The sequence below is a fragment of the Opisthocomus hoazin genome, chromosome Z (assembly GCF_030867145.1).
Source record: "Opisthocomus hoazin isolate bOpiHoa1 chromosome Z, bOpiHoa1.hap1, whole genome shotgun sequence".
In the NCBI taxonomy this organism is placed as follows: Eukaryota; Metazoa; Chordata; class Aves; order Opisthocomiformes; family Opisthocomidae; genus Opisthocomus; species Opisthocomus hoazin.
In genome coordinates, this window is record NC_134454.1 from 32,332,337 (window position 1) to 32,356,348 (window position 24,012).

Below are 24,012 nucleotides of genomic sequence, written 5' to 3' on the forward strand. Positions count from 1 at the left end.
AGCCGTGGATGTTATCTACCTTGACTTCAGCAAGGCTTTCGACACAGTCTCCCATGATGTCCTCCTAGGGAAGCTGAGGAAGTGTGGGCTGGATGAGTGGTCGGTGAAGTGGATAGAGAACTGGCTGAATGGCAGAACTCAGAGGGTTGTCATCAGCAGCGCTGAGTCTAGTTGGAGGCTGGTGACAAGTGGTGTCCCTCAGGGGTCAGTACTGGGCCCAGTCTTGTTTAACTTCTTCATCAACGACCTGGATGAAGAGTTAGAATGTACCCTCAGCGAGTTTGCTGACGACACCAAACTGGGAGGTGTGGTAGATACACCGGAAGGCTGTGCTGCCATTCAGCGTGACCTGGATGGGCTGGAAAGCTGGGCAGAGAGGAACCTGATGAGGTTCAACAAAGGCAAATGCAGGGTCCTGCACCTGAGGAGGAACAACCTCATGCACCAGTACAGGCTTGGGGTGGACCTGCTGGAGAGCAGCTCTGCGGAGAGGGACCTGGGTGTCCTGGTGGACGACAGGTTAACCATGAGCCAGCAGTGTGCCCTGGCTGCCAAGAAAGCCAATGGGATCCTGGGGTGCATCAAGAAGAGTGTGGCCAGTAGGACGAGGGAGGTTCTCCTTCCCCTCTACACTGCCCTGGTGAGGCCTCATCTGGAGTACTGTGTCCAGTTCTGGGCTCCCCAGTTCAAGAAAGATGAAGAGCTACTGGAGAGAGTCCAGCGGAGGGCTACAAGGATGGTGAGGGGACTGAAGCATCTCCCCTACGAGGAGAGGTTGAGGGAACTGGGCTTGTTCAGCCTGAAGAAGAGAAGGCTGCGAGGGGACCTTATAAATGCCTACAAATATCTGAAGGGTGGGTGTCAGGAGGATGGGGCCAAGCTCTTTTCAGTGGTGCCCAGTGACAGGACAAGGGGCAATGGGCACAAACTGAGGCACAGGAAGTTCCGTCTGAACATGAGGAAGAACTTCTTCCCTCTGAGGGTGACGGAGCCCTGGAACAGGCTGCCCAGGGAGGTTGTGGAGTCTCCTTCTCTGGAGATATTCAAGACCCGCTTGGACAAGATCCTGTGCAGCCTACTGTAGGTGACCCTGCTTCGGCAGGGGGTTTGGACTAGATGACCCACAGAGGTCCCTTCCAACCCCTACTATTCTGTGATTCTGTGATTCTGTGATTCTGTGAACAGGGAAGAGTCTGTCAGTGTGACAATTAACAAGCTCCAGGTTTACAACTGTTCCAGAGACAGGCCGGTGGACAAGCAGATTTCACCCTTGAAGTCGATCCAAGCAGGTCAAACAAGTGTCCACGAGAGGAGAAAGTGAATGCATCCATTCTACTGAAGGTAGATAAACTATTGGACCACATGCTCAGCTGGCTCCCAGCATTCAATGAGATCAAATTGACATTCGCCAAATTAGGATCTTCCAACCTTTCCCTTCTCTTTTTCTGAGCTATCTCTAATGCAACTAGACAAACTTGCTTAAAAAAACTTGCATCTATGCTGACACTGGAAAGTATCACTGGGACGCAGCAGTCACATACTGGCACCTGAAATGCCCAAATACTGTCCCGTCCTCCTCTTCTTCAGCGTTGTACTCCTGGCTGAACAAGCACAGTTTGTAGCAGAACAGCATGATTCTGGCTTTAGGTTGCGGAGTCAGCCATGGGTTCAGGTATGTTCAAGGGCTCTTCGAGCAGCCACAAAAAGTTACCGAAGTTCGCAGATGCTTATTGCGTCTCTCACAATCTGGCAGCCTCACAGGAGATGCAGGAGAGTGAATGGCCAGTGCAACTTGTTGTGTGTTCATCCCAAGGCAATCAGTCCAATCTGCTCAGAGGCGAAGACCGGTTACAGAAGTTTGTGGGTATAATGCTTTGCATTGCAGCAGTTGCCCTTCCAAGACTGTCAGTCCAGCAGCATGAAAAACACAAGCATCAGTTCTCTGAGATCTGAAAATTATTAACACTTCACTTTCCCATTGCATTGCACCTCACCAGGTGTTTGTCAGGGAAACCACCACAGAATATTGAGGAACTAATTTCTCCTTGCTCCTCACAAGGTTTTATCACCATCCCAATTGCTGTGATGTCCTCTGTCTCAGCAGTTCCCTTGTCACCACCAGCTCTGCAGCTGAGGACACGATTCAGTGGAAACTAGCACGCTGCCTTTCCACTGCCTGTGTAGCTGTGTTTCTGATGTCCCACAGAAGCCCAGCGTGCCAAGCTCCATGGCATCAGCCGTGCCCTTTCTGATGTCATCCTCTCACCTCCTGCAGTGGTGTTCCTGCTTTCACCTTGCAGTGGAAAATACCGCGTGTGTGCGTGTGTCTTGCTGGCAGCTAGCGTGTGAAGCCTTGCCTTGGGGACGATCAGGACGGAGAGCAACGGGGAGCGCGGAGCTGCTATGATGACCGAGCTCACTAGATGGCCCCATACACTGCAGAGAAACGCTTCCTCCGGCAATCCCACCCTGTAAAATCTGCTTGTGCGTGCAGTGGCAGGGATTTTTCTTATTATTATTTTCCTGGGTTTTTAATAGCTGGACCTGGACCCCTCTTCTTGATTCTTCACCGCTGTGGTAGACCTGTTTCTGTCCCCCGGGCAGCATCAGTCCATCTGCAGAGGAATCCTTTCTGGCTACCGACACAAGCCGCATAGCACACAGCCAAAAGGGAAGCTAGTATGTGACCTTCATGATAATACTACTTTCTTTGTACAAACCGGTGCAGAAGCTCAAGTGAAGGTTAGCATTTGGGGGCATTCTGCAGCGCTCCCTTTGTCCATTGAAGTGTATTTAACATGTACATCTGAAGTTTTGTTGTATTATTTTTATTAGGGGACAAAACTCTGCTAAACAAGCATTTCCTACACTGTGATACGCGACTCCACACAAATGTTATGGGAAGAGCCAAGGCTCAGCAAAGGAAAAATGTGCTAGGGAGGGCCAAGGGGAAATGAGAAAAGAGAAAATAGCTATGGGCTGTGCAAGATGTATTGGACACATTTAGCACTCTCTACTAAAAAAGTTGCATTTATCTGCGGTATTTTTTCCCCCCTGGCCAGTCTTTGGGAGCACTCCTGTCAAGCAGGTATTTACTGCAGTGCTGATTTCAGGGACAGGATTTTGAAACAGAAAGAGAGGAAGGGCTCAAAGTCATGGTCAAGTTACCAGAGTACATCACCTTATCATGTTCCACATCAGCCATGGTAATAAGCCACAGTCCACAACCAGCCCTCCACAAATGTGGAGTAAAGTACAACTTCAGCCACCTTCCCAGAGCATTAAGTGACCACAGACAGGATACACTGAGTCATCTTCTGCCTCTCGGATGGCAGGATAGCTGGACAAGCTACAACAGCTAAACTTGTGATTCTGGGTGAAAATAACCCATCTATGACGACCTACATCATGTGCATGGACATGATAAACTGACCATAGGTCTCCCCAGCTCTTGCTGGCATGCTGTCAGAGAAAACAACTCTCCCCCTTTGTCCTTCATCTTCTTTTGCTGAGTGTTGTACCTCTTCACATCTGTAACCGCACCAACTTGTTCAAAAGCAGCAACACACCTCTGCTTTCTTTCCCACCTGACTGTAACACCAGGAAGCCAGTGGTGAGGTGGTTTGGCTGGAACCTTTGGAAATGGTTGCTACTTTCTTTCTCAGTAGCACCCCTCTGAGCCAACCACAAGCAGAAATAATGCTGTGAAAACATGATGGTGAGAGCTGTGGTGCAGGGCCAGGCAGGATCCATCCTCTGCAACTCCAGCGTGCCCACCGAGCTCTGTGTGGCACAACAACCATGTCCTTTGCTGATCCTTCACATCGGTGGTTGTTGCATGACCAGCCTTTCCAATGCAAGTAGATGTTCCTGTCATCTTTAAGTTCAAACTTCAAGCTGTCTAAAACAATTACAAACTAGCCAACTCACCTTTCCTCATCTAAACTGTGGTTCATGTCCTTCTACAAATCAATCCACACAGTTTTTGGACGGTAGCATAAGGGTGTTCCCAGGTTCCCTTGCTTTGTAGCTATGGAGCTTTAAAAGGCCTTGTTGGCCTTGAGACTTTGATATTTCCCAAAGAGGATATGCCAGTGAAGAAGGCAGGAACACGGAAATGTAGGAGGACTTTCTGCAAGAGGACTTTCTGGACTTAGTACTCCAAGTCCCAAACAGATAGCAGGAGGCATGCAGTGGGGAAATGAGCGGAGACCAGAGCAGTCCTATAGGCAGAAGGCCACAAGAGAACTCAGTTTGGATTTGGATCACTGGGAAGAAGCCAGGTAGGGTTACTGGCAGGGCTGTTTTTGGCACAAAACTGCATTTTTAGACTGCTCCTTCTTAGTGTAAACATCGTGTAAGGTGGCAATTATCAGCAGTCCTGTACCAGCATCACAAAGTGCCTCTTTGTGACTGATCACAACAGCTGACACGAATATGAGAAGACGAAAAAATGAAAAAAGTAAAGGAGAGTGGAAAGAAAGGGTGCCGTGGGTGTTTCACACTGCTAATGAAGCAAATTTTGTTAGAGTAGGGCATGACTGACAAACCCATAACTCCCGCAGCTCCTTCAGGGACTGCCACACTGACGGGAGCTTGCACGCTGGCTGCAGAGTGTATGCCAAGGGGGCTGCCAACAGCAGAGCTAAGAACCGCAGGCAGAGCCAGGGAGCTCAGCCACAAATGAGGCCAATCGCAAATGAGCGAGAAAGCATTTAGACAGCTGGTGGTGTCCATCTGGTGCTGACTAACCTGCCAGCCCTTTGGCTGGTCATCTTGATAGCCTGAACTTCCAACTGCCCTCGTCTAGTGGTAGTTGTAATGAAGCTGATGCCGTTCCAGCTCCCAGAATATTGTTGCTTGCTTTCAGTGTGTATGCTGTATTTCAAACAAGGAATTTTATTTTAATTTCACTCTTAGTCAGCCCATTCCAATGCACTGGGACAACCTTCCTACTTTTGAACTCTCTTCGGCCGATTAATGCAGTTGCCCTTTAAGCCTTGAGTCAGAGATACACTTCAACATGTGCTTGCATCCAATTGTATCAGTTCATGCATTCAAACTACTGGAACCATGTACATATCTACAGTTTAATGCCTGTTTATCTCTTTGTTTAGATTCAACACTTTGAGTACGGCTCTGTTGTGTACTGCCCTATCAATTCAACCATAAACATCCATAGATGAAGCCCCTTTAAACAATAAAGCTGCAAAAGTGTTCAGAACTGTACACAAATTGGCAAGGAAATAACAGAAGATCAACTCAGAAGTACCAGCCTCCCATTTTCAGGAGAATCTCTATGTCTTTTAAGCTTTTTTGTAAATCCCTGAAGGTGCCTACTTGCATGTTTTGTAGCTTAAAAACTAGTCAGTAATTTCTTAACTTCCCATGTCCCATGCCCATGTTCCCATGTTCCATGAAATAAACTGTGAAATGGGACATAGCCTTCTCAATAATATGGGCATCTGCAAAGTCGTTGCCCTTGGTCTCACGTTGTTGTGAAATTCTAGACAAAGCAAATGAAAATGTTCTGTCAGTGCTGTAAACCTGACCAGATTTTCACAACAGTCTCACATTTACTATTGCCAGTTCTTCCAAGAGCTTATTTTACTTGAATGCCTTGCTCAAATACCAACATAGAAAACATAGCAGACACGGAAATGAGACGAGGGATTCAATCGTACAGGTAAAACCAAGAATGTTCATGGGTTTCACAAGGCTCAAATGAGGTTTTCTCCAGGCCAGGATCCTTGAAATTCAAGATCACTGTGAGACTCAAAACCAGACAAAATAAACCATTTAGACTTTGGGAAAGTCCTGCAAAACGCTAGTCTCTTTTCCCTAGTTACATAGCAGGAATTTCCAGAGATGTGACGTGGAACAACTCCTCTTGCTGCCCCATCCCTCAGTACCACATCCCAGCACAGGGATTGTTCACACAGGCGAGGAGACCCCTGGGAGGACATTTTGCATAGTCACGGGATCCACTGAAACCACAGAAGGTGAACCAGCTTCTCACAACAAGCCCTTCCCCAGGATCATAGCCAGGAACCCATCAGGCTACACTTCACTTTCCTCAGCTTGTTGCAGAAAGAATAATGAACTGAGTGCAAGGTAATTTATTAAAAATTAGGGGGCTACCACACTGCTAGATGGCTTTGAGGTTCTTCTCTATGATATTTACCCTCAGAAATGCAGTCCTGTGCTGCTTCTCTGCTATGCTCCATCACCAGCTGCAGGCCAACCATCAAACTGTAGACCCAGGCGTACTTTTAAATGCTCTCTTAAAAAGGAAAATAATGCCTTTTCTAACCCATCCTGGGCTACAGGTGCTCTGCTGGCTGGTTTTCTCTCCCCTGCACCAAATCAGCCCAGATGTCTGCTTTATCCTGACTTGGAAGCTCTGCAGCTCTTAGGAAGTCCAGGGGTCAAGAATTTCACCCGTCCGAGACCCATGCAGGCAGGAAGCCGTCAGCTGACTCCAACCACAAACACACAGCACAAAGTCAAGACAAATTTTGCAGCTTCCCACAATTAAAATTGTGCCTCGTTACAACTTTCCATGAGGCAGTAAGGGAAGCTTATGATCCATCGCGGAAAATAAAAAGGAGGGCATTGTCATGCTATTAAACTTGTTCTCCTTTCTTTCAATTCACACTCCAGCACTGTGAGGGATTGTACAGCAATGACTCAGGTGTGGCTGATGTTAGGTAATGTGGAGCAAAGGGCTGGAAAAGTAAGCCCCAAGCAATCTCAGAGCAAGTTTTCCACTTTTTTCTTCATTCACACAGCTGTGTAGCTGGCTCTGTTCACCAGTACAGCTCAGAAATGACACTACACTTCCAAGGATCTCTCTGCAGAATTACAGATGCTGCCTGAGCACAAAATCAGAATCACAATTTCTCCACAGCACAGGAAGTTTTCTTACACTGTAGATGAAAACCAAACATGTGCTCATCATTACCTGAGCAGGTCATGGGGGGACTAGGAACTGTTTGCTGGGATTTCCAGCTGAGACTGGAGCACGGGGAGTGCAGCACCCAGCTCTTCTCAGTCCTTCCTGCTGCAGGTAGAAACTCATGAGATACATCTGATGAAAGAAAAACATCATTATGAAACTCAGAGATTTAAAAAAATGAGATACAGGCATTGTCCCTGGGAGACCTGGATAGTTATATCTCGTCTGGTCCTCTAATGGTGTGATGGGGTTAGGCCATTGTAGCTGACCTCCTGTACTCCTGGCAAGAGAAAACCAGGCTCTGAATGGAAGAGATACAACTAGAGCAAACAGTTTCTAGAGTACAGTCTGTATTTCCTCAGCTTTCTACAGCTCTCAATGAATCCCAGGATGCTGTGGACTTGCTGCTTCCACCCACCCACCTTCTGCTTCTTCTGGGGTGTTCAGCAATTTCATGAGCTGAATTTCATTCATCATTTCATGACATGATTTCATTATTGCCCAGCTGAGCATGGCTAGTGGCAAAAGGCACTTTGCTTTGCTCACTGAGATGCAGTTGCCACCATAGTCCCAACATCCCTGCAATTGTGTGCTGGAAATTTGTACTGGGAGTCTGTGAAAGGAACAGCAAAGAGCTCTCCATGTGCCCAGAGATGACTAGTGGCCTTCCCAAAAACCCTTGCCAGCGGTAGCAGCACCACCCTCCAGCCCCATGGACACTCAGAGAAAATCACAAGAACAATAGCAGGAAATGTCTAAGGGTGGAAACAACAAACGGAGCACAGCCCACATTTCTGGGGGCTTCCTGATTGGCTTGATTTGCCTCGGCAGGAGCACTTTGGATAACCTTGGAGTTATCCCACCAAGGCAAAACCTCTCCCCAGTGAAGCCATGTTTGTTCCAATGCTTTCTGGGGCACGGGTTTGTTTGCTGCCAAGCACAGATAAATAAACAAACACAACACAAAAGCTCTAAGTTAGATCAGATGGATGAATCAGGATCAGGACGCTTGCCGTCATCGTGCTCAGGATAGGAGCAGCTTCGTGCATCCCTCATTGCTCCTGATGCAGATTCTGTCCGTTCCCACAGGACACGTTCCTTGCCTCGCATCAGCCTTCACCCTGGAAGAATGCACTGTGAGTTCCCGTGAGTGAATGACAGCAGAGGGCAAATTCACAAAGTTCAAATCCAAGAAACTGTTTGCATCAAGAAGAAAACAAAACAACTAACAGCTCCTACTGGGTGTTCCCCTTCCTGCCCCGCTGCTCGTTTTGTGTCCCTGCTGTCAAAGTCACTCTTGGCAAGAAGTGCAGAGAAAGGCATTTGTGTATTTGTGAGGGGCACATAATATGGGGAATTTTTGAAAGGACCTAATAAAGCTCAGTGCCTGAGGTACACTGACTGTCAGCTGCACATACCCATCTAAATCCTTCATCAAGGGCTTCAGAGGGCACTTACAGGTTCAGGCAGTTACTAAAACACAACAATAAAGGCAAGAAAAAGTTTGTTAAAGAAGGTCCGAGGGAGGCAGGTGGGATCCCTGTAAGCTGCAGCTTTCCATGGCAGTAAGGTAGTTGTGCTCTCACAGCCCCATGACAGCCAGGATACAGAGAAAGTGTTATCACACCAATTATAATACCTTTGTTCGGGTTTTCACATTTTCAGTGCAACAGCCTGGATTCTCTGGGGCTCATTTTCAATTTTAGTATTATTCTCAGACTATATTTGATCAATCAAGGGGGTTACCTTAGGTCAGAGTGATGGGTGCTGGGCAGCACTTTCTTCTTAAGCCATCAAGTAGGCTTGTAAGCACCATGTTCCTTGAAACAGCACATTTTGAGCCACCACGGCAGAAAGCATATAGGTAATGCCTTGTTCGAATCAGAAGTCCATTACAAAGTCCATGCAGTCTTTAGCAGCAAATCTGAGTCAAGTCAAACAAAAATCAGAGAAAACTCATGTGCACAGTGAATATCTGTAATTAATAATACCAGCTAACAGATCTACGAGGGGTAAGCATAGTCTGGTGTATGATTGGACTGTATAGGACTGGCAAAATGTATTGTATCAAGATGAGGAAATGGAGACAAAGTGATTTGCCGGAGGCTACAGCAGGGCTAAAACAGGCAACTCCAGCCCATGATTGCTATTTATATCAACATTGCTTTTCTAGTAAACAACTGCAGCACCTTTTCAGTGATGATTAGATTGCCATATGAAGGAGTTATTTGCATGTGCTCCGAAACTGCTGTAAGTCACACATGATGGGGGCAGGGTGGGATTCAAAACATCCCAAATGGGAAATGCACAAGGAGTGAAACCCTGGGTTTTGATCAGTAAGGAACAAATTGTCATTGACTTTGGATGGAGTTAGTGCTCTGCCTCAGCAGAGGAAAGAGACTCGGCTGGAGTCTGGTGTCAAAATAATCTGTGCAGGAACCCAAGGAAGAGAAGGGATACCAATGAGGGGAAAAAAATGCTGTCTGTACCAGGAAAAATCTTGTCTTTCACTCAATGTGCATGTATCTACACATGTATGTATTACGGCAAATCCACAAACTGGAGCATTTTCAGATGTGCTCTCAGGTATTCCTGGTTAGGCTTAGACTGTAATTTACCTAACATATGTATGAACAGCTAGTATATACTTTTCTTAAACATCCCTTGATCTTCTCAATGACTTATATGGGCGTTAGTAGGCTGATACTACTGTGGTTTTGGTGCTGGTGTTTACCAAAACACCTTGTGTGAACAGTAAGAACAGACATACTATAGCATATCTCAGTTCATCATTTCAAATAATTTCTTCAGAAGAAACACAACACCTGCAATGAGTCCCAGAGTGAAACTTTGGTGCACATCTTCGTGGCAATAAGGAACTTCTGCGTCTTATCAACACAGCCAGGAAATTAGAATTGACTGTGAATTTTTTTTTTCACTGCTCTAGTATTTATCTTAACAATGATCTTGAGTTTGCTAAGATCCATGTGGCACTGCAAAGAAAAAAGCAAATGCTGATGTAACCACTGCTACTTTGTATTAGCATCCATTCCAGATAATCTAAGTAATAGGTACATCAGAGGAAGAAAAATATTTATATCAAAAATATTTATATCTTTGAGATTGAAAAAAATCTCAATCTTTGGCCCAAGACAAGTGGAAAGAATTATCACTACAAGCTGAGCAAAAGAGAAAAAATGCAGTTCAGAAAAAAATCCAGAATGAAAAAACCAGCAGCACACACACTTTCGTCTGCTGTGTGCAGTTTGGCTACAGAGAGTCTTTCCGTTCGGTCAGTTGCTAGCTCTGTAAAATGGAAGACTTTCTTCCAGACTTTCTTTTTCCTCAGAAAGTTTGGACACATGTATCCTTGCTGGTATTTGTATGGCACTGTCAAAACAGCTTTTCCAGGTGTTCCATGTGGAGGGACTGAGTAATGCACATCCCACATCATTGCTTCACCCTGGGTAGTCAGGGCTGCAGATCAGCACAGCCCAGTGAGCGCTGTGCACTGCGCGGGCTCATGGCTCCTGTTTCATCATCCCTCTGCATTCACACTTCTCTGAGCAAAAGAGCCACAAACACAGCTCACGGAAAGAGACAGCGGAAAAAATATTACCAAGTGACTCCAAAACCCATTAACACTTTTGACTCGGGTGAACTCATGAACTTTTGCTCAGGCCCTTTTAGGTGAAAGTTCTCCTATACACAGATTGAAAATTGCATTGTACTAACAAGATAGCAATTGCTTATAGCAGTCAATCTCTCAACATCAACAGCCGCATTCGTGCAGCCATATCATCATTTCCCAGTGGTTATGACAAGCAGAAACGCACCAGAAGGTGAGTCACAATTTTTAGGGATTTATAGCTATATAACATACTACATGTCATGTTATATATAAATAATAATATATAATATGTTATATATAACACCACGCAGTGTGAGCACACATGGACTCTCTCCTCTGAAGTGTTACTGTTCCCATCTGCTGCAGCTGATGCTTAGATTTTCCCCTTTCTATAATACTTGTAGAAGTTATAAAGCTACACGCATCCTTCATCCTAGAAGCTAGGAAGGGTCTTGATCCCATGTGAAGCATGATCCTCCATGCTCTGAGGACCTCTTTACTGAGAAATGCAGCTTTTAGTGAAGGTGACAAAAGAGCCATACCACAGATATGAATGTTGGTTGGACAGTCAAAAGTGAATGCTCTTGGCTTACATGAGGGAAAGAGTGTGACCAAGAGGGACAGGAGTGCTGTATTCTGCAAGACTCGCTGTGCAAGACCCTCGTCAGCTCCCTGGGAAGAGCAGACAGAAACACAGAGACCACCTTCCCAGGTCTCGCAGGCAGGAGCCCAGAGCAGCTAGTTGAGCAAAAAGCTGTAGTGACCTGAGGTCCAGGCAGAAGACAACACGCCCTCTCCAGCCCTAGGCAACAGCGCTGCCTTTAAACCCAGTCTCCCACATGTTTTGCTTTTCAATGTGGCACTGCTGGCACTCCAAGCTTGCAGAAATTTATTGCATTTGTGCTGTGGCCCCTCTATAAGCAGCTGTAATTTTCAGTAAGGATAGAAAACCAACAGCCAGTGTCTGTCTGAACTTTCCACTGTGGACAGCCACTTAACGTGGAGGTTATGGAGCCCACCTGGAAACAGCTGGATGCTAGGGTATCCTAATGGCCATCCAGCTGCAACCCGAGGGGTGTAAATTTGGTGTCATGCTCTGCCCTGAGCTCCCCATGACCTGCAGCAGCTCACCTCTCAGCTGACATTGTACATCAGGGACGAAAGGTGTGTTCCCAGTCTGGACATAGAATCACAGAACTGTAGAATGGTTTGGGCTGGAAGGGAACTTTGAAGGTCATCTAGTCCACTCTCCCTGCAATGACCATGGGAGGCTGAAATCTCTTCAGGGCAAATACTTTGAATAATTTTGTTTCTTTTTACCTTCCCTGTAAATGCTTCTAGGTAACTGAATGCGTATCTCCAATATACCGGTGTGTATAGGAGTTGCATAAAGACATCCTCCTTCCTTTGCAGCTTGTGGTATGGGTGTTGCATAAGATCATGAGTTCATTTTGATCATATATCCATGCCAACCCTGGGTAACGCTGCAGTAGCCAGCGCTGCTGCTCTATGGAAGAACTAGCGCTCAACAGTTGTCCACTGATCGCTCTCCCTCCAGTTCTTGGACCTCTCCCAAGACATAAATAACGCAGTCCACTGTACAGCTGAGCTTCTGGCATCTGTTGCTAAACATAAATGAATTTTCATGTGCATAGCTGCACTCTGCCAGAGCAGGTTAAGCTATCAGGGTCTTTACTTGGCTGGTCAGGGAAATAAAGGGACTCGGTCAGATCTGCCAGGTCCTACCTGAAGCCTGGTCAGGAGCATAAATGGGAGCTTTCAGATCCAAACACTCTGGTATCAGCAGACAGGGAGAAAATAAGTTGACTCTTTGCTCTTTCACCTCTTTTGTCACTAGCCAGGGGACCGGGTTCAGATCAGGGCTTTTTTTTTTTCCATTCTTGTCCCTCATTGCCCAGAGGAGGGTCAAGCCACGTGCTCCTCTGCCATATGGGCAATCCTCCAAGGCACTGGATCAGTGATTCACTGATTTCCAGTCAGTGATCTGCCCTTTCCCGAAGCAGTGGGAAGTTTTCAAGGTTGCAATCTCACCCAGGCTGGAGACATCTCCCATTTAAAGAGGACTGGAAGAACTTGGCCCTGGAAGACTCATGCTTGTAAAAGTCCAAAAACAAGTGTGGCCTGTAAATTCTGTGGGGGAAAGAAGTTGTGTGTTCAGGTGATATGGGAAGATGATAGAGGAATGAGATAACATTTCTCTAAAATAGAGAAAAAGCAGGTCATGAAAAAGCGATTGTAGCTGGAGGAAGAGTCACCTGAGAGAGGACTGGAGGTCCCCATGCTTGGGAGATTCAACGCTGCATCAGGCAAACCACTGAGAAAAATTAATACACAAACATGGTGTTGCTTTGGCAAGGAAAGGGACTCAGTTGTATAACTTCTGCAATTCCAGGTCAAAGCATTTGTGTTACCTCAGCACTAAGCCTTCTACACCTCGAGCGGGCAATGTTTTGCTAACTGACTCAGGGTAATGATAATTGGGGTTTGCATCCCATCATGTTCAGCTCAAGAAATCCTGTGCCTAGTGCTTAACTCACTAGCCTTGATTTGTCTAACCAGCAGGGATTAGCCTGGTCCTAAACCAGGCAGATGCAAAGTTTCAATATACATCTCTGTTTCTATGCAGGTGTGTATACACATTTACTTTAGACAGCAAAGAGAGAGCTTTTCCTCTCTTCTCCAGTTCATCAGCTGATACTGGGTTGTAACTTTCGGTTGGTGAAGGGAATTGTTTCCCTTCCTGTGTATTCAGGAAGATTCATACAGATTACCAGAGCAACTCCTTCAGTATCGTGCCTGAATCTCATTTCCAAGCATTGATTGGTGATAATGTATTCCCAGTCTTTCAAGTCACGGAGGTTTTGCCTTTTCAAAGATGCTAATTAAGTTTGCCGCTCTCGATTATCAGCTGCACTCTGTAAACAACAGCTTTTTGGAAATCAGAAGACGTGCACTGCCAGCTTCCCTCTTTGAGGGCAAGCCATTCAAAAAGGATGAGCTCTGCAGAAAGACTAAACTAAGAGGCATTGAATTACTCAGCTCTCGAATCCCATTTGAGATGCTGCAACAGAGCTGAAATCAAGCAGTTTTTTTGCCATCAGCACTGGCTGTGTGTGGATGGTCCAGCTGGCTTTGGCACAACTGCCAGTGTTTGCTAAGAAAACTCATCCAATGTGGAAACTAAACCAAGTATTAGACAGTGATTTCCCCCTCCTCTGCAGCATACGAAGGGCACTGTTCATCGCTGTGGCATGTAGGTAAACACTCCAGTTTCTTAGGCGTGTTGGTTAACAGCCAGGTGGCTGGTTCTTGGCAGTTGATTCAGGTACAAAAAGCATGTCAAGGGCTGAGGTGCTGGACTGGGATTTAGGGTACAGTTCCCTATATCTTCTCCGGTTGTGCTGGTTTAAACAGTCTAAATGAAAGACTTACACATCTTGCAGGGAGAACCCTTTCCCCACCCCAATTCAAAGTCACTCATTTCTTCCCTTGCACCTCATTTTCCAAGATTATTCTGAGCCTGGGTGAGCTAACAGGTACCCTGCTGCCCCAAAAAGCCTGTACAGTGACCAAGAAGTGGGAACGAGAGGCCCACGCGCTGGAGCGTATTTGCCAGCACTCTTCTGCACAGCAGGAAAATGCACATGGCTCTGTGCTCGCAGAAGGGTGGATGCTGCATGTCAAGTTTCAAGTTCTGTTCTTGCTGTGTGGTCAAAAGTTTCATGAGGACAAGATCCTTGAGATGGCACAGCTTGTGCAGAGAGCAATTTCATCCCTATGGTAAAGCCCAGTTATCCCTAAACTTAGTGTTTAACTTTCTGCTTAGTGAGCATCAGAAGGGTTTGTTGCAGCTCTCTGCGTGGGAATGTGATATTTTAATACCATCTATAACACCTCAGGATGTTCAGCTCCGACAGACCTGTCATTAGTTAGTAATATCCAGGTCCATGGCTTCTTTGTGCCTTTTACATCAGGGTGATTTAGGGCCTCAGTCAAGCAATGGCAAAATAATCAGCTTACAGCTGAACCGTCCCCCACTCTACATAAGCATCCATCGCCTTTTCCCTTCAAGTGTTTACTCTGATTAGGTCTTTCCTGTTTTTCTCTTAAGTTCTGAATACTTGTGTATTTTACTTATTCGTGTTAATGAATGTTCTTTTTTTCCACTGACATGTATGCTGGAGACAGAACTTCAGTTACATTTCTGTCTTCACTGCAGAAAGTACATGAGCATTCCTCAGGTGCAACCCCGCACACAGAGCTAGTACAGGCTAAAGAAACTGGTCCATAAACCTGCAGCCGTCTCCCTGTTAATAATGCTGTTATCATCCCACCCCAAGAAATAAAACGCTGCTAAGCCAAATGTAGGATCTCTAGAAATCATGTGTCTGCCAGCGTTAATTAGCTGGATAGAGGAAGCGTAGTTCTGCTTACCTGGGATTTGTGTGCTCCTGTTGGAAAGCAGTGTGACTCTGCACTAGCTGTGTGAGTGCCTTGCAAGATCATGCCTGGGGTCCCTCCTGGGGTCAAGGTAAAAGCACCTTGTGCCAGAAAAGCCTCTGCCTTTCAGTGGAGAGGAAAATGACAGCCCAAGTCTGTGGGTTTCAACATCTAAGCATGGGAAACAGAGGAAATCTTCGCCTAGAGAAAGTGCATTAATCACCTTCAGACTGGAACACAAAACAGACCCTATATCCAAATATAATGTTTGTTGGGTGCTGAGTGCTAAACATAAATGCACATGTACACATACCACAGTCCAAAACCTCTCCTTCTGCCTCTTCATCTCTTAGATCCTCTTCTTAATTCCCCTTTTCGACACATAAATTAAACAGTCTTCTGTGCTACCTGACAGCTCCTTTGGTCCTGATCCCAGCATCTCTGCAGGAAAGGTCATTTGTTGCTTCCACCTCCTGTCCTCTCAGAAACCCCACTGCCCACCTTGCCTACACTTGTGTGGCCTCCTGGTTTGGTCAAAATCCCACCAAATCCACAGACCAGACTTCCTTTAGCAGTCTGATGCATCCTCTTCCCCTGCAGTACTGAGAGGTTCTGGTCTGAATTTTGCAAGGCATCATATCTGATAGCCACCGACTATAAAAGAGAAAGCCTATGAGTATCTTTAATTTTTTCCTTTTTTCCCCCGCCATTACTGGGGAGTTTCAAGTCGAGACTAGAAGAAACTATGAGCATCCTGGTCTGATTTCGTGGCTTTGAGCAGGAGGTTGGGCTAGACACCTCCCGAGGTCACCCCCAGCTTGAATTTTCCTTTGAGCTTGTCATCTTACTAACCAAGCAAATGGGGTGCACTCAAATGACAGCAAAATACTGTCCAAGAGACAACATCCCTTCTGCTGTTCATAGTTTCTTCCCTTTCATAGCAGCACAGCACTGTTAACATGAGCAGGAGGATTGCTTGGCTTACACGGGCTGCTTTTCTCACCCCCCCTGAAAATCCTGTTACACCCTCAGGTGCTTATAGCAGCCATCGTTTACAGAAAGCTGTGGGACAGACAGGCTAACAGCAAGGCAGGCTTGGCTTTCTGAGCAGCAAAATCTCTGCTGTTTATTTCTGCGATATTCAGGAAAATCGGCCTCTGTGTACATCTACTGAAAAAAAACATAACCATGCCAAAGCAGCTCTGGACTACCTGACCCACTTTTTCTCCTTGTATAAATAGTTTAGCAAATCCCAGCGATCAGATAACTTCTTAGGCCAATAAGCATCAATACTAACAGTCTGTTTTACACATCTCCATTTTTATTTTTTTCCCTACAGCGCTCCAGATATTGTACTTGTTTATTTAACTGGCTTCATTGTTTTGACCGTCTTTCAACCAGCCTGAAATTTTCTAAGCCAGGAACAAGGGAATTATAAGGTTTCCTTGCCAGGTGTCACATGACAATTAAGAAACATCCTTTTTAAACTGGGCTAAAAGAAAAGGATATTATTCAATATTTACCAGGTTTACACAGGAAGAATGTAAGCACTTTGTATATGTACGTACATGTGCACTGTAAATGGATTTATTATTGTTTAAACCATTATATAGCATGTTGCTTGAAACAGATGTGATACTAGTGCATTTTGGGTTTCAGACCAAATTTGCATGTCTCTGTTGTATCTTGTTACCAAAAAAGCAGGCAGTTGTCCTTATCACTCAGCAATTCTGATAACATGAAGCTCACTAAAAAAATAAAGGATTTAATTATTGCATTGCTGGCCCCTGTGTAAAAAGGCAGCCCAAAGGAAGTAGTGAAGACTATAGGCCCAAAATTTCCAGTAAGGTCTGTAGTGCCCAGGTGGTTTACCGATGAATGTGTAGAACAGCTCATATGGAAACTGTGTCTTTCAGTATTTCTGTTACCTCAGTACCTCAACAACATTACCTCAACCTTTAAGCCTAGAGAGTACAGACGAGACTAGTATAAAATTGAGCTAAAGGATATAAAGCAACCTCCTGTGGATATTAACACTTGGTATATGACCCATATGCCGTGTAACAGGTACATTCTGGCTGAATGGTCTGTATTTTTCCTGCCATGATTGGGAATTCAGATCCATTCTGCACAATGCCTGGGAGACTTTCATTCTGCCTGCACTGATTTCAGTGGAAAAAGGGCAATTTGCACCTACAGGACGAGTTTGTGTGCATTCTTACTCAGTGTCACATAGGAAATCTGTGTCCCTACCAGCTTAACACATGTTTCTAAATCCTGGCAGCTCTGTCTCTATCCCTTTCCTCTTTAGTAAGTTGTTGCTAATATCACTTCTAAAGGAACTGAAGAAGGAATTCAGGGAAAAAAAAAAAAAAAGACAAGATGTCTTATTGAAACAGGGTAAGCTAATGTTGCATCTGCCCAACTAATTTTGATGGTGAGTGTAGGTTGGCATGAATGAAGCAGAAACTGAAGAACTGAACGTGGAGGGGAGAATAAAAGAGACATAAACAAGTAAAAACAAAAGAGCGAGTAGCCACAAAGGAAGAAAATATGAATCCAATCAGTCGCTGGGTGTGGATATGCAAGTGCAAATGTGCATACATTACAAACACACTTTCTCTGGATGACCAAACAATTAATGACAAACCTGCTATAGTTTTGAACTGCTGCACAAAAAATGGTGCACGTACGAGGAGCGGTTTGACAAATCACCACGAATATGAGACTATTAGGTATTCATGTACTTCAGGAGAGGAAAATCTGCCTTTTTCCGTCTGCAGCCACTTCAGGCTGTGACACTTTTGCCTCCCTGTAATGAAAATCGTTATCAGCAAGTGCCACACATCTTTCATCCTTGCACAATTAGAAAGTAGGGAAAAAAATTCCCAGGTGGGTGCCTTAAGTTAGACTCCTGCATCTATATTTAAACACATCAATTTCACAAGCAACTTAAGCTGTCAAGTCCCTGAAAGGAGCAATCTCTCCCTTCCTCCTCCCTACCTGCTCACTGTCACCTTGTCCTTGCCCTCTGCCTTGTGATCGAAAAATCATTAATGAAATCCTGTGCTGAGCAGGGCTGGGAAAGAGCAAAAATGTGTCCCTTTAGCTTGGATCAGTGCCCTGGTCCTTCACTTGAGAAGCAGAGAAGTAGTAGCAGAAAGGCAAGAGCGAGCGGCGGTGGGTTAGGAAAGTACTGGGCAATGCTGATCTGTCACATTCAAAGAAATACGGTCCAATGAGCTGTGAGCAGTTGCAGCTCTTTCTGAAGACAAAGGGAGTTTTAGGTAACTACTGCTGTTCAAAGTGTTCATCTTAGCTCATATTACAGATTTTTTTTTGTTGTTCACAAGTGAGTAAATAAAGACGGTAGTATACATAAAAATAGAGATAGAGGGAATATTCCTGCACCTGCATAAATCATATCAATAAAGGAGGTCTGAGTTAAAGTAATGGAGAACCTAACCCTGATTAAATTGTATCCCAAATCACAATCAACACATCGTAAGGAATGAGTGCCATTAGGTCTCGACATGAGAAACAAGAGCGCTGAATGCTTAACGCCTAGCAAAATAAGTTTATTTTATGAGCAGCCTGTCTATTTCATTACCTTAATTCTCTGGGGTCCCCAGTATCATGCAGTAACAGTAGAAAGCATGGATGGATATCCAAAGCTTTCGGCTTCCTTAACGGTTATTGTCAGGAGTGGGCAAAGTACTGGTTCATGAGAAACTTCTAACACAACTGGTTGACTGCCAGCTTCCAACTATTTCCAGTTTCCTTGTCTGGAGCACAGAAACATTAGAAGACATGTATTCCTCTAATTACTACTACTTATCTATGGTTATATACCATATCATGATTTCTAAAATGGAATTGCATATCTGAGCCATGTTATAGGAATTGGGGGGAAGAATTACAAAGGTATACTTTCAGTTAGTCTGTACATGTTTTTGCAGAAGTGGATAATAAAAGAATTACTGTTTTTCTCTTAAATAGATCTGTATGTTTTACAAATAATTCAGGTCCCCTTCATGTGCTGGGAAAGCAGTTGTGAACAACAAGAGTGAAAATTTTTCCTGATGACATTTGAGATTCTAATTAATACAAGGAAATTATGGCTCATTGAAATAATTTTTACATGTTTTATTTTTGTGTGTATGTGCGTGTCTTTACATCTTCCACAGGCTGGAACAAGAAATACAGAAATTAGAAAGTGAGGAATCCCAAATATCTGCCAAAGAACAAATAATTCTGGAGAAACTAAAGGAGACTGAGAAATCCTTCGACAATTTGCAAAAGGTATTTGAAAAACTCAGGCACAGATTGAAACCTAGCTACCTTCTTAGCACTGTCTGAAAGCAGCAGTTGTAATTCATGCACTTATGGGAAGATTGAGGGCGGTTGCGTAGCACTTAGCTCAAACCAGGATGAATAAGACTAGAAAAGATATAGAGGTGTCAGATCTGTTTTGGTTGAGTTATTCGGATTTCCCCTTCCCACTTCAGCTTTTTTTGCAGAGTAATTTCAAAGACTGTCTACCTAGCTTAACTGCAAGGAAACCATGTGAGCTTACGGCCCCACTGGAAGATATCAGCAGGATCCTGGAAGGCATATCAAACTTCCCTGATCCCAGTGGCACCCAGGTATAGTGGCATTTGCCACAAATACCATTTCCAAACATGACAGCCTGCAACAAACAGTAGTGTTCTCCTTTCAGTTACGCCATGTCCCTCTCCCTCAACCTCTAATGGTACCTAAACCTGAGGAGCCACATCCCCAATTAGCCAGCTAAAAATAACAAAGAACCATAAAAGCAAGCCTAGCATAAAAATCAGAACTTCAAAATATAAAAAAAATTAACCAATCATTTTTTTCTCTTTACAGAGTTTCTCACTCCAGGATGGTGGTAAGTGCCTTTTTATTATTGCATAGCCTTCAGTTTAACAAGAGTTGTTACCATAGCTTTGTTGCACAGGTTTACAGAGTGGAGGTTCTTCTCTTCATTGTGTGTTTCTGATTTATTGCTAGAACCATTACCTCTTTCTTTGGTGTTGCTATAGTGCAAGCACAAATGGCACTATTGGGGTGAAACACTTTTCCTTTGGTAGAGCTCCACCTCTTCTTATGTGCACACAAAACAACAGAACAGCCGGGATGACTTGAAACAGACATCATACAACTTCTGTGTTATTGACCCTCTCACGACATGATAGCCCTGCACTGCAGATTCCTTTTCACCTCACTGTGGTCAATCTCCAATACTCCATTGTACGCGTACATGCTCTGTTGGTAAACAGTTAAATACAGAGGACTATTCATTATCTACAGGAACAGCTATTGAAATTAGATTACTTCACTGATGAATGATACTTACTGCATGATGATTCTTATAGAAGGAAAACCTCACATGGGTGTATGAAGATGTAATAATTCCCAGTTTATGAACTCAGCAGCACACTATGTGTGATCAGGTCAAAAGCTGAGCTATAAATTTAGGTGTCTGAGTGAGAAAATAATGTAGTTGCTTCTCAGAAAGCTAGAGAGCCTTGTAGTGCATCTCCAGGACTCTTAGGACCCAGGAAGGATATTAAGCTGATCCATCTGCAGATAAACCTGTGCTCCAGACTCTCATTCTCAGTACGTGTCTTTGAACTGACAAGATGCAAAACACTGGTGACGACTATTTCCTCCAGCTGCTGACAAAGCCATGCCCAACTGTACTGTGAGTACAGATGAGTAATATGCAGGATGATCCTAAAATTAAAGCACTGGGACACAATGGAAGATTAATATGTAGTAAGTGAGCTGACATGGAGCAGTTTTGGGGAGAGTCTTTCTGAGGGGATTAATATGAGATAGTAAGAAGGTTATCTTTTTAACTCACAGATCTAGTTCACTGCTGTTAGCTCTGTAATTCAAGTTTTACGTTAAATCCAGTTGTCAAAAAAAAAAAAGTCCCAGATAGGATGCTCCATAGTAAGAACTTGCTCTTCCTTCCTCCTCCTGGAGCATTTGAAATTGGCTATGACAAAGTAAATAAAGATTCAGAATGGCAAATATTTTGTATCTATGCAGAATTTCACCATGGTAAGTTTCCAAAAGAGGAATGGAGCCTACAGGAATTAGCACCCAAAGTATGCAGGAGATTTTATGACTCCTGCAAGATGCAGTCTGCCTCTTCATGTACATTTTGATAAAATGAGAACCAAAGGAAGCCCCAGCTAGCAAATAATGAAGCAGTAGTTTCCCTGAACTTATTTTCTTGTAGCAATGTGGTATTTTATTGGGTTCAAGGGGAGCCTCACTGTTCTCCAGATTTTGCCTGCTTTCAGTGGATCCTCACAGACAGAGCTGGAATAAAGGACAGCTCGTGACAGGGTAACAGAAATTGGCAAATCACACCAAAGACAAGAGAGAGACTTCTGAATAATTGTGCAAGCAGAGGGAGCAGGGGATACAGCTAAGTTAACCAGTACCTCTTCTCTTCCAGACCACTTTGCTTTATATATCTTGCCTCATCCTCTTGACAGTCTGTCCCTGTGGGCTGAGGTGGGCCTGGGTCATACTCTAGGTGGTACCGTACTCTGCTCCCCTAGGGATGACCAAGGCTACAAGCTGTCCTGTTAGCCCTCCCGCTGTGGGTACTATGTGACTGAACATCTCCACATGGTGAAAGCCAAACAGGTCCTCTGTTTTCTGCTCTCTGACAACAGTCTGTGAGGGTAGCTCATCAAAGCAGGGAGAAAAAATGTACGTGGACAGCTGCAAGCACTTGGTAACATACATTTTTCCTTCCTTTAAAAACATGTAGGACTTGCTTTGTTGCAGCAGATAAGCCATCTGTCTGGCAGACATCCGTAGCATATGCTGCAGAGGAAAATGGCAGGAGCCATTGGATAACACTGGAAGGCTGTGTAAAACACAGACACAAACCAACACCAACTTATTGGGGCAATTTCTTCAGCCGCTGCCACATCCCAAAAGATTTCAAGTCCATAAACCTCACCTTAGTTTGCTTCTTCATTCTAAACCTGATGATGGTACAGAAACTGTCTTATCTTACCATTGTGTCCCTGTGCATGTTTTTGTGCCATATATGTGGTGGTGACAGAGTTTTGAGTGTGCAGAAAGCACAACTATAGGGAGCTGAGAGTCCAAAGGGTTCCAGGTGAAGGCTGTGAGGGAAGAGGAGAGGAGGTGGTGAGCACTGGTGGCTGATCAAGTAACTATCTGTGTCTTTCCCACCCTTCCCACAAAACGGCTGTACTTGGCAATGAGCATTTCTGAGCTTGAAGTCATCCATGCACAATAAACACAAACCCTACATTTTCCAGGGTAGGAACACACGTTGCCTTCGTAGATTGCCGCGCGAGAGAAAGCAGACCAAAAATGCTGAGGCTGGGGGCTGGGGGCCTGTCACATGCAGTCATGCTTCTGCCAGCTCCTTGGTGGATTGTCACTGAAGAGCTCTCCGTTAAACAAGGGCTGAGATGATGCTAGGATTGACATCGTTTCTTGCTGCTCAGGTCTGCAGTCAAAACTAGGCACACTGTAGTGCTATGCTGCATGCACGTTGTGAATAAATGGAAAGAGCTCTTACTCTGTGTGTGCATATGTTTATGGCTCAATGTATGTATAAAATAAAGCCACATTAAGTTCTTATGCAGCTCCCTTGACTGCTGAATTTGCCTCAGGGCTGAAGTCATCCTCTGCAATATTTAGCCATCTGTATGCAAACTATGTGCTGCTACCTCAGTCAATATACAGAAGCCTCAGTTGCAGTAATTCTACAGTTTGCACAAACCTCCGTTTTCATTTGGTGTGTCTTAGCATATATTTGGCAAAGATGTGGCTCTGGAAACCTGGCCTGGGTTGTTTAGTTCCCAGCACATTGCTTAGAGGAGCTTCTGTTTTCTCTCCCTCTGATCTTCATAAGCTGTGCGGCCGAACAACAAAATAAACACGCAAGTCGTCAGAGAAGTCAAGCACAGATTCTTGGAGAGTGCTTTCCACATGTCCTATAAAAACTCATCAGCGATTGTTCTTCAATTGTAGGGTTTTAAGTAATTTTTTAATTTGATCTGCATCTATAGCTGCCATAATCACAGCACCTCTGGCCACCTGAGTGAAAACTATTGACCACCACCCTTTGAGCACAGCCTGTTAGCCAATTTCCCACCCATCTCAGAGACCACTCATTCAATCTGTATCCTGCCAGCTTGTCCAGAAGGCTGTGGGAATCAGTGTCAATCTTTGCTGAAGTCCAAGTAAACAACATCCACTGCTCTCCCCATGTCAACAGAAGATGTTATTTTGTTGTAGAAGGTGATCATCTTAGTCTGTCATGATTTCCTCTTGGTCAATCCAGCCTGGCTTTTCCCAATCACCTCCTTCATTTGGTTTGGAATAGTTTCTAGGAGGACTCATTCCATCACTTTCCCAGGGAATGGAGTAAGATTGATGGGCCTCTAGTTTGCTGGATCCTCTTTTGGTCCCTCCCTGTAGACAAGTATGACATTTTCCCTTTTCCAGTCACCTGGGACTTCCCCCAATCTCCGTGACTTTCAAATATTATAGATAGTTGCATTGCAACAATGTCAGCCACTGCTCTTAACACACTGGGGTGTTGTGACCAGACCCATGCATTTCAGTGGGATGAGCCTTTGCAAGAGGCCACAGACCAGCCCATCCTTCACTACTGGCAGGACAACGCATGAGTTGTTGTATCTACTTGATCTTGTGATCTGAGGTCCAGCTATGGCAGTGAGGACAGAGACAAAGAAGGTATTGACAACATCTGCCTTACCGGCTTTGTTAGAGACTAGTTTCCCTGCCCTGTTTAGTAATGGCCCTCTGTCTTCCCTGTGCTTCTGCTTACTGCTCACAGATTTGAAGAACTCTTTCTTGTTGTACTTGACATGTTTGGCCAAGTTCAGTTCTAGCTGAGCCTTAGCCTTCT

General features: G+C 44.7%; 1 protein-coding gene across 1 annotated transcript in view; it reads left to right on the top strand.

The window, feature by feature from the left end:
- LOC104335458 (PALM2-AKAP2 fusion protein) overlaps window positions 1-24,012 on the top strand; it is a 230,588-nt gene that overhangs the window by 45,639 nt on the left and 160,937 nt on the right. The window contains 2 exon segments of the mRNA XM_075447212.1: window positions 19,238-19,352; window positions 19,938-19,959. Of these exon segments, the coding sequence (XP_075303327.1) occupies window positions 19,238-19,352; window positions 19,938-19,959 (137 nt within the window).